A 12,159-nucleotide genomic window follows, 5' to 3' on the forward strand; every position below is an offset into this window, starting at 1 on the left:
GCATTACTTTCATATAATTTTACGAGTTTGTTTGCTAAAAGAATTTTAAGCATTATCCCAAAAAGCGAGAGCTAACTCATTCTAAAATCGGCCAGGTCGGGTTTGGTATGCTTAAGAGTAGCACTAGCAAAAGTCGTATAGATGTCTTTAAACGTGATTATTGGTTCAAAATCATATTAACAAAAATTTACAAGAAAGAAAAGAAAATGCAAATCCACCATAGCTAAAATAAAGTTGTGAGTGCTGCTCCGGCAATCACCTTAAAAATGGGCTGGAGTGTTCGATTTAATTAAACCAACTTTGCTCGCAAAAACAGGAACAGATATTGAAGTGATTGTCTTTAGACAACAACTAGTAAGACTAACAGATTCAAGGAACAATAGCCTGGTGTACACATGAAACAACCTGATTTATGTTACAAGGGTGACAAAAGCTGAATATGGCTATAACATATTCATAACAACTTATGTTAATTGTACTCCTACACAATCTCTTGGCTAAACAATTGCTGATAAATTATCCTCATCTACTAATGGCGAAAAGGTCTCTGCCATCGGAAATGCACAATGAAACACTCAGGTGATTTCACCAATTCAGTATGTAAATGCAAAATTCCTGAAGATCAAAGGTAAAACAGAGGTCTCAGCACTACATTTTTCTTTTTTTATTTAAAGTCGAAATTTGAGGGTACAAGAAGGCAACAGTCTGATAGTCATATATATGATACAGCATGCCATAAACCTGCACTGCTCCAAAGGTTCGAATTAGAGGACAGAAGTTTCATCTTTTGAGATCTGTAATTGTGTTTCCTGTAGTTGTTCCAAAGAATTTGGTCAGCATATAACAATAAAGGTTCCTATAGAAGCCAACGGTTCAAGGTATTTAGAGATCAGAAGCAGCCAGTTTGACTCTTCCTCATAACATGGTGTGAAACAGGATTTCTGATACTTGACAAGAACATCCAACAGAAACATTTCATTCCGCCATTCAGCTGTTCTGTTTAGGAGTAATGGTCAATTGTGCAAGCTCTCATGTAAGAAACACATCTGTCATTCATTCCATATCACTAATGGTCTTGGAATTTAAGCTCTCACAACCTGGACAATTGTGCAAGCTCTCATGTATATAAATATCACAATCAAGGCAGAAGTGTTGTTTGCAATTTGGACAAGCAACCTGTAGACCTGGCAAATTTCCTGCATCAATCGAATAGAGAGAAAAGCAGAATAAGCAAAATGTGAGAAGCTGTACATTAAGTTTGCATAAGAAAAGGCAGATTGCTCTTTTCCAATTTTATGATCCCAAGCCATGGTTGGTCCAAACACGGCTCATTTTTCTAAATCATTTCCCAGTTCAGCAGAAGTCATCAGAAATTTGTCAGAAAAAAAAAAAAAAACGAGCTGGCTGGATACATCTACAAACACATTGTTCAACAGGTACCTCCTTCACAGACCAATTTCGGCATTGCTTGAACAGTTATATGAACACAGTCGTCAAACAGTCATCACCAACAACAACAATCCTAGTGTAATCCCACAAGTGGGGTCTAGGGAGGGTAGTGTATACGCAGACCTTACCCCTACCTTATGAAGATAAAGAGGCCAAACAGTCATCAAACAACATAATCACAAACACACAGCAAGAAGCACAAAATTATAATATAAGAAGTTTATCATCTCGGACGTGGCATAATTTAAGCTCTTGATACTAAATGCATCTAATCTTTCGAAGAGCACTAGAAATATTTCTTTTGCTCCAGTTCAAAAGCCAGTTACACTATTAGTGAATGTTTTCTGTTTCTTTACTAATTTCTAGTCTGAGAAATGCACATAATATAGACTTATTATAAATCATTTCATGATTTCCATTCTAACATAAAATTACACTGCTTTCAGGGGAAATCAGAACCCAACACCTTTAGGGGTCGTTTGGTATGCGGGGTAAGGTGGGATAAAGGAATAAATTTATACCGTCAACCAAACATCGTATAAACTTAGTCACAAATTTAATCCTGGATATCCTATCTTATTCCACCTTATCCCATCAAACTTGGTACTATTTTATCTCACCTTCTAGGAACTATAATCCCGGGATAATTTAGTCCGCGTACCAAAAGACCCCTTAGGATCGCAGATTGCTGCTTTAGCAACGGTTTTCTCTTCTTTTTTCTTTTTTCAGAAAGGTAATATACCACTTTAGCAACAGTTATACCTGATACTAGGGTGCGCATTGTTATTTGACTCTTGACCAGGTTCGAACATCCAAACATTATGATGTTGGGGAACTCAAGGGGTCCTTTATTTTATAAGGTAAATTTTTTATTAAGATGGTAGAGCAATTACATATAAAAAAAGAAGGCTCAATCTGTTTGACCATTACGCGTCGAGGAATTGGCTATGTAACCAAGGGTCTTACGACCTTCTTGGTTAAAAATGAGTCTTTGGAGTACTTTAAGATTAAATTACATGTCTATTAATTGTGCTTGCGGTACGAGGTGAACATTGCAGACCATTGGTGGTCGATAATCGTTTTGACTGAATAGAAGTTGTTGCAGCCCCCATAGTTGGACGAAGGACATCAAATGCCCCTGCCAGCAAATTTATGTAGTCTCCGTCATTGACACCTGTCAAATCCTACTGCTGAGGCAGTATAATGAAGAGTAAGCAATAACTACAAAAGCAGCAGAAGATCTAAGTATCTATCATATTAAGGGGTCGTTTGGTAGGAGGTACTAGAAAAAATAATGCAAGCATTAGCTCTATGCATTACTAATATCTTGTTTGGTACCTTTTTTCAACTTGTGTATAACTAATACTTGTATTAGTTATACATCATACTTGGCATTATCCTATGCATAAGTAATGCATAGAAAACCATGGCATTAGTAATACCAACGCTTTAATGCATGCATTAGCATGGTTAATGACAAAATTGTCCTTAAAGTCCCTTAAAGCTAGAGAATATGGAGGGCATTTTTGTAAGCAACTATTTTTTTTAAAAATTATGCAATGCATTATAATTTTAATACACCACACCAAACAATAGATAAGAAATAATATTTGCATAACTAATGCTTGCATTACTAATACATGCATTACTAATACACATTATTCCGCACTATTCTTATACACCCTACCAAACGACCCCTTACAGTATGTTGTCTGCTCCATTTTTGCCTAATGAATTTGATGGATTGGATGACAACGATTTTAATTAAAACCTATGGTTACCTCTTGCAACCGAATATAAAGGAAAACTAATATTGGGCATGACTATCACTTTTTCAAACATGGACACCCCTTACAAAAAATTCTGCATGCGCCAGTGCTTGCATTCAAGAAACAAGGATAAACGACCATTAGGAAAGAAAGTAGTAGAGTTTCAAATTCCTATTTCCCTATCACTCGCTCAATTGGAAGTCGGTGTGTAGCTGACAATAAGAAGCATCGTTTTGACAATTTTGTATTGCAAAGCAATCCTATAATGGAAAACTCAGAGCTGTGCTACATATGGTAAAGAGTAAAAACGGTCTTCAAGGAAATAGCATTTAAAGTTGGCACAAATATGACTATGCAAGACAAATAGTCCTATATTTAACGTCAATTATGTTTGCCTCTTATAAACATGTAGTTTCATCAATACTGTGAGATTAGTGACACACTCTAACCATCCACAAGAGTTGATTATTAGTGCTAGTCCATGTAAGGCATATGTTCACAGAAAAACTAGCATATAATGTTAGTTAGCTTAGACATGTCACAGTGCCATCTTTAAAAATACAGCCAAAAAGGATGCATCTCAAGAACCGGAGAACAAAATATAGAAAAAGAAGCAAACGAAGTGCTTTGCCACGGCAAAAAACTAAAAGTTGGAAGAAAATGAAAACCACTTCGTCATATTCTCACTCTATGAGGAAAGAAAAACTTACTTGATTTTTATTAGCTTTTTTCCCTTTTAAAACCTCTTCCCTTAATCCCTTCCCCTTTCTCTCCCCCATTCCCCATAACCCCACCCAAACAAGAACGTAAATGATACACTATTGTGTGTGGTGATGCTTTTTCTCACAAGGTTCTCATTCTTTATAAATCTGCATAGATTTGATATCATTAAAGAAAGTCTGAAACTATCTTTTTCACTGTTACAATAGGAAGTTTTAACTCACTTAGTTACCCTTCCAGTTCACCATGGAAGTGAATCAATTTGTAAAGAAGATAGACACAGAGACAAAAACTTTATATCCTATCATACCAGACAACAACAATTATGCAAATGGTTTTTACCATTCTGTGCAGCTATGAACTCAAAGAAAGGAACTTTACTGTTGTCCTCAGTGACACAAGACACTTGAGGTCAGGGTTATGTACACCAGGGTTAATCTGATAAACTACTCCATTTGAGAATTCTCTCCTTAACAGAAAATCCTAACATTTCCATGAACAAAATGCGAATATTTGCTCCCCCCCCCCCCCCAACCCCACAGACAAAAAAAAAAGCAAATGTTTTTATAGATATCCTATGTGACTGGGTGCTTCATTTTCAGATTGGCTTTTATTGGTTACTTACAATACAATCTTCAGAGAAAACAGAAAAGACGGATGTTCCTCGCTTTGACATGACTCTTATACCACTTGACAGTTCCAAGTTTGAAAATAAGCTTGAAGACTGCTCTTACCAGGATTTAGGAGACTTTGCTGGCAACCAAAGCAATTCTTTGGTAACTTGTGAATATCTTTCAGAAGTGAGGGTGAAACATCATCAAATGGCCTTATTGGGAACAGATGGTGATATGACCTTGCCAAATGTGGAGAAGACACAAGGGTCAGTCCACAGATACAACATTCAGTAGGCAGCTCACATACGCGTGCTTTGCATCTCGGACAAGTGTATCCACCACCAACCTTAGCCTCTTTATGACATGAACAAATTGAAATAACACCCTCTGCTGCTCTTTGGGGGAATCCCATCTTGATCAAATTTGCAACAGCAAACTCTGCAATTGCTGGAGGAGGTGGGGCATGCTCTAATACCAACTCTTTTAAATGAGGCTGACAGGGCAATAACCATCAATCGAATCAAAAAAAAGTTTAACAATATTGTTCAAGAAATCGAGAAGCATGTGTGTTGTTCTAATCATTATTCATGAGACAGTTTTACATAGTAGGCAGTTAGAAACAGATGTCTCCTAAATTTCATACAAAATATTTCTTTGTTATCTCACAGGTTTTCATGTTACCATTACTTCAGACCTCAATAATTCATTCTCACCTCATCAACGCAACAAAATACATTCCACCAGTCTCTTGGCAGAGATGCTTGCATATATAGAGTTCGGCAGAGAGACCAATTACTGAGCACCTTATCTTAGACGCTTTACATTTCTGGATGGTTTCGAGTATATCCCCCGGATCACATGTGCTAAGAGCAGAATACAAGATAAGGACTTCACGATGACCATATGATGGGATCTGATTTAGGAGGTCACACACAAGATCTAGGCCATTTTGAAGGGATGCATCACCTGACGTCCCCAATTTACCCATCAATGCTTTGATATGAGCCTCCGGACTGCCACCAAGATCTGTTAAACACTGAGCTACTCCATCTTTCAAGATCACCAAGCCAATCTGACTGAGGGGATTCTGATCAAAAAATTCTCTTACAAACGCCTCCACTTGCTTAGCAACTACAACCATTCGGCTTGGTTTATAATCCATTTCTGCAGCTGCCTAAAATTCAAAATGCAAGCAATAATAACTCAAAAGTTTTATAAGGTTCAAGAAATCATGGCCGTTACTGTAGCTTTCAAAATTGTCCAGGCTTAATTGAAATGAGTACTTTAAAGTTTCTCTTTTAATAATTCCAGCTTTCTAGTACTCAAAGCATTTCAATTTTTGTTCGAGCTTTCCAAGTTTGCTTGGGTGTTGCGGAGCTATTATCATGTAGGATAAGTATCAAATAGATGCAATCAATTCTCAGAAACACTTTCAAGCAACGTGGACAAAGAAACCTAGGGAAAATGTCAAAAAGCTGGATGCTGACATCTTGAAAGGTGGAGAATTGTCAGCATGATCTTTACGTGTAAATGTTTATGATTGTTTATCGCACCTTTTCAATTTTAAAAGAAAGCATGCAGTGCACTGATAAACGCAATTCTACTAAAGGGGCATTTTTAAAGGCAACAGCTGTCATAGGCGGACTCAGTTCACAATTCTCTCAGAATTTCAAAAATTGGTCCAAAGGAATCAATGCAATGTGCTGTTCAGGGGTACATGGTGACATCAAAACTGAAAGTGGGTAATCACTAGAATATCAATTAAGTTTACTGATCAAAGACGAGCACCCAATTGCATGCCATACAGCAGCGTAATTTTCTGACAAAATTGTTCAAAATATTGGTTTCTTAAAACCATTACTAGAAACAGAAAAATACTTAGCTTTCTTAATATCTCATAGCATAATATAAACAAGTTGCAATCACTAAAACTTCAGCCCTAGAGTTCTTAAGAAGAATCAAACTGTATTCCTTATAAATAAGCATTTGCTAGCATCAAAAAGGGGATCGCCAGATTGTCCGGTACACTGGACGTCTGGATCCAATAAACTTTATCTTGAGATAACTCCTTTACAAACAGATGAAGTATAGATGCTTACATAATTTTTGCATAACTCTAAATCAAAAACTAAACCATCAAATGTTAGTAACCAACTATAGCAATGCACTTTTTGTACAATCATAAAGGATTACACATACCCTGGAGAAATCAATGATAATGTAAAGGTAGCGAATCAGGCCCTTCTGAACTCGGGCAGCGGTTGCAGTGCGGAGACGTCGGCGATACTGAGCATGGGATAGAGTTTTGTTGTCAATTGGACGAAGGAGTCCAGATTCATCCTCTTGCAAAGACTCCCATGATCGTTCATCTGCATAAGTTCTTTCCCACGCTTCTCGACCTCTCCCACTTTCCTCATCCTCATCCTCTTCTTCTCGGTTAAATCGTTTTTCTTCATTGTTCATTTTCCTGTCTGATATAATGCCGACTCTCAATATGATGACCAAATACTTGAGAAATTAACTGTAAAAAGCCAATATTAATACAAGAAGTTACATGTGGGATTCCTGATCTCTTTGCATTATGCATCCCTATTGTATACGCTATTTCTCGATTTGCTTCCACAGTCCTTGACTTTTTTTTTTTGGGGGGTTGCCCTGCCCCCCTAAAGTGTGCACCATTTTTTTCATGAACACAATCGTTTGTTGTTTTATGATTTGTCCCTTAATGTGTGCACCATTTCTTGGGTTTGCACCCTATCTTTATTAAAATTACAAAACATTCCATTTGTGAATGGGCAAAAGAGGGATGATTTCTTTATTAAAATTATAAAACATTCCATTTGTGAATGGGCAAAAGAGGGATGATACCATTGAACGACATTCTACAACTATGGAACACTGTAACACTACATTCCGCATCTAGTCATCTCTATATTCATTCATTGCAACGTTTTCAATTCCACTTTTATAACACATGCTCTTAAAGGACTTCTCAATGGAGGAATATGCTAAAAGTTTCGTTTTTAAGAAGATTGCTTCAATAATGAAGACATAAATACGTACAATCAAAAGGATCTTGTTGGATTTTACTAAGGCGTGGAAAGCCGAATTCCATTTTTTTTTTACTGTGAATATGATCACGATCGAAAGAATTTATGAAGCTAGTCAGGTGAAGGAGGAAAAGATTGACCAATGTGGGAAAGGAGTTTTTGAGGCATGTGTTTTTGTATGGAAATAGTTGGAGATGCTACAAAGATGAAACATGCATTGATAGTGTTGAGGAGCTGATAGAGTGCTAGGTGTTCTTAAATTGTATTATTTCTATTTTGCTCCTTCATAAATGAAATGTTTTGTGACTATACAAAGTAAATCAGCATACATTAGAGAAAATCCTAAAACAACTAATGATAAATGCAAATCAAAACGGTGCATGCATTAGAGGGAAATACTTTTGATCGGTAAATAAAAGGATTAGAATACATTAAAAAATGATGCATACAACAAGGGTGCAAATGTAAGAAACTCATAGAAGTATATAGAGTAGTGAATGATGAATGACAAAACCCATTAGGTTTAGCTAGCCCCTTAATATTTAAAGTTGAAAGAACACAGTTGCTAAGCAAGATTGAAACATTAATCTTTTTGATAACCCCAAGTTTGAAACCTTATCATAACATTTTAATCAACAGATACATGATCACCAAAATGTATCAAATCAAAACCAGAAAATCAGCAGAAAATTAGACATGAACAACCCAAAATCTCAAAAAAATAAAAATAATATATATTGTTTAATCCTAACAAGGTAATAACCCAACACAATAGGAGAACCCCTCGATTGAAATGCAGTAATTTCTAAAGATTTTGCAGAGGTAACAGATAATTAGCTTACTTTACTCGTAGTGCGCCGACCAGCTACCCTCACCGGTGAATTTGGCCGACACGGAGCCGGCGGTTGAGTGGAAGAAGAAACTGAGAACCAGTGAACCTACAATTTCAAAGTAGGATCTGCTCTTTTCAATGCTACACAGCGGCTCTGTAGTGTATTTTGATACGCCGGAGACGAGAAAGAAACAAGAGCTTGGCTTTATAAAAACTAAAAGTGGTAGTAGAAAATTGGAGGACTAAGATTTAAGCTTATAGCGTGGAATTAATCTTAGGGTGGGTTAGTCACTCTGTCCATCTAAAATAGAACGTTACCACGTACTATTACTTTGTTTTATTTTAGGAATTTTTACCTCTTAACACCTTGTTTATTTTAAATAAATATCATTTTAAAAAATTATATTTTATAGATACCTTTTAATATTTATAGCAAAATATTTAATTGGTTACCTCTCCTACCCCTAAGCCACTAAATACGCTATTCAGTTACACTATTTTCTTCTCTCTCTACTTTGATACATATCATTCTCTTCCCTCATTCCTTGAAAACACAATGCTCAATCTCAAAATTTCTCTCACCCACATCACCTACCATTAGTCAAACACCCCACGCTCTCTCCTTTCTCCCCTCTCTAGGGCGACATGTTGTAGTATAGGTTGTCATGGATGCGCAACCCTCTCCATCAAGTTAACATCAGAAGGGTTAAGGTTGAATCTTAAGAGCCTTTGTTTGGATCTCGTTTCCAAATCTGCCACCTATGTTGTTCGCGACGAAATCACTGATGTCTAAGACCAGCGTAGCAGTTCCCTCATCACAGGTGGGAATAAAAGATGGAAAATTATTAACACTTTTTTCTTCCATATGTGAAGATAGGAACTTATTTGACCTGGAGAAAGAATCGATTGCTGAGGTATGGGTTTCTCTTCATCTTGATAGCTTTTACTTTGTTTTCTTTGATGGCATAGTTGTATTCTTGTTCTTTATCAGAAACCTGGTCGAAACAAGAAGCTGGACAGTGTACAAGAAAACCAGAACAAGAAAAATTGTTGCCAAGGGTTCACTCTTTTCAAGGAAGGTGCTTCTACCCCCTCTGAAGTCCATTGCTATTGATAAGGTCACGCAAGAAAGGTCTAGACCTAGCACAGCTAGGGTTAAGGTTGAACTTGATCTTCAAGGAAAGCTGTCGCAATATACGAGGATTCAATTTGTTGATGATAAAACTGGGAAGGTTATCGAGCATGTCCAGAAATTCAATTTGGGGCTAAGCAACTTGGTTTTTTGTTAATGTATTTCAATGTATCACGCTGTATTTTCATGTATTTCATTGTATTCAATGTCTATTCATTGTAACTGTCGAACTTCAATTCTAGAGCTGAAGTTTTTATTTGTAACTGACGAACTTCAGCTCTAGAGCTGAAGTTTTAGCCTATTTGCACCATGAGTGTAATCCTCCCCTTGTTCATAGGTATTTGTTTCGTTCACTTTTTCGCATTCTTGATTTTCTCCTCAAATGATGATATACACGATTTTTGTCTATAATAGAACCATTATTAAGTTCAAGTTATTGTAAAGTTCTACACCAAGCTAATTATATTCTGTATTTTCTGGTTGAAAAGATGTTCAAGCTAGCAGTATTCTTCTCGACGATAAATTTGAAGTAAGGCTGGGAAGTTTGAGCCTAATTGGTCAAACATATGAAATTGTGGTAGTATTAGAGAATTAATCATAGTGCCTTTCAGTTGCTAATAGAAGAAGAAGAAGAAGAAGAAGAAGAAGAAGAAGAAGAAGAAGAAGAAGAAGAAGAAGAAGAAGAAGAAGAAGAAGAAGAAGAAGAAAATGAAGAAGAAGAAAATGAAGGAGGAGAAAGGGGCTGAAGTCGTTTAAAAATTAAGTACATGTTAAAACTTTTTAAAAAATGGGTATAGGTTAAATGAGGGCGACCAAATAGGGCGCCCCGTGCAATTTTTACTAATTTTCACCAGTTAGCCCACCCCTTATTTCTTTGTTCCCCTTTTTTCTTCGCTCTTCTTCTCCTTCCCATGTCAACCTTTGCACCACAAAATTTCTCTACTATTATTATTCTCCTTCAATTCTTTTCCGGATTTCAATGGTTAACTAAGGATTTGAAAAATAAAAGTCACCATTACAAGTGGTTCGAAGATTCGATTTCAGAAACTGAGTTTTCCGAATTTGTTAGTTGTTTGGAATGTGTGTTGTCTCAATTGATTGGAATCATCAAGATGAGTTCAAAACTTAAATTTCAAGTTATTTGGAGTAGATTTAGGCTATATTTGAGTTAAATTTCAGAAATTGAGTTTTCCGATTTGTTAGTTGTTTGGAATGGGTATTGTCTCAATTGATTGGAATCATCAAGATGAGTTCAAAACTTAAATTTCAAGTGATTTGGAGTAGCTTTAGGCTATATTTGAGTTAAATTTCAGAGAATTCCCAAGGAAGAAGAAGAACATGTGAAACTCCATTGATTGGATTCATTTGTATAATAATGTATATTGTATAAAAGGTATATAATAGTGTATAAACACAACTTATACACTATTATATCCAAGATTGATACATTATTTACAGGTAATTTTCTTCTTTCTTCTTCTTCTTTCTTCTTCTTCTTCTTCTTCTTCTTCTTCTTCTTCTTCTTCTTCTTCTTCTTCTTCTTATACACCTATATACATAGTATTTCAAGAATATTTTCACTCTATGATTATACATCTTTATACACTTTTATACAACTATATACATATTGTACCTCTTTGTATAAAAGTGTATAAGCATCGCTGATGAAATTTTTGTACGATTTTTACTTGCAATTCTTGTATAAAACTAGTCCAAATCTCCAACAAATAACTTCAAACTTTGTATACAACCTACTTAGACTATTTCTAATAAGTTCAAACAATACCTACTCCAAATTTCTCACAAAATCATAATCGAAATTTAACAAAATTAGCATTAAAGGAGATGAGATTTTAGGTTTCTCACGTCTGTTTTTGCGTTTTGCAGTTGTGATAGGTATGTATAAACCTGAAGATATACAAAAAATTTTTTAAAAAAATAGAGAAGTATTGGTTATGGAAGAAGGCACGAATGAGTGTTGACTGAATGAGGAACTAATTTTTCTTTTCAGTTTTGTTTGCATATGATTCTTTTTCATTAATTAAATTAAATATTTATGGGTGAAAAATAAGGATAGAGCTACAATAGGGGTAGGTAGGAATAAATGAGATTGTTATAATTAGAGGGAATGAGAAAAGAAACGATCTTATTGATATTTGGCTACATATTTGCAAACTTATAACTGGGCTAAAATAGTGCAAGGTCAACTTATGGAGTGCATTATTCTGTAATTTTGTCTTTATTTTATAGGACTTTGCTTAACGGAAGACCAATTTAAGAAAGAAAATAAAGAACTTTGATATATTAGTATAATAATACAACAACAACAATAGTCTCATAAATGGGATCTCAGGACGGTAGATGTTTAACCGAAAAATAGTTTTTATGGTCAAAGCTAATATTAAGAAATATTAAGCTAAAATCGGGTTATTAATAACCAAAATTACTTCACTTTCTTGGTAATACAAAAATAAAGTAATTAATTGAATTAATAAGTAAAGGAAAGAAAGCTTATTGTTGGTTGCTAATCCCCCCAGATGCGGGTTGGAATTTTCAATTAAATAAAATAAAAGATTGATTGCATATATTTAGA

At 35.5% G+C, this 12,159-nt stretch overlaps 1 protein-coding gene across 1 annotated transcript; it reads right to left on the bottom strand.

Moving 5' to 3' along the window:
* Nucleotides 1-505: 505 nt before the first annotated feature.
* On the bottom strand, nt 506-8,656 carry LOC107761102 (general transcription factor IIH subunit 2-like). The gene is given in 5 exon segments (XM_075225065.1): nt 506-1,196; nt 4,673-5,045; nt 5,247-5,726; nt 6,752-7,023; nt 8,445-8,656. Coding segments are annotated over 4 exon segments (1,260 nt in total). The 5' UTR covers nt 7,016-7,023; nt 8,445-8,656; the 3' UTR covers nt 506-1,053.
* Nucleotides 8,657-12,159: the final 3,503 nt, after the last annotated feature.

The sequence above is a fragment of the Nicotiana tabacum genome, chromosome 11 (assembly GCF_000715075.1).
Source record: "Nicotiana tabacum cultivar K326 chromosome 11, ASM71507v2, whole genome shotgun sequence".
In the NCBI taxonomy this organism is placed as follows: Eukaryota; Viridiplantae; Streptophyta; class Magnoliopsida; order Solanales; family Solanaceae; genus Nicotiana; species Nicotiana tabacum.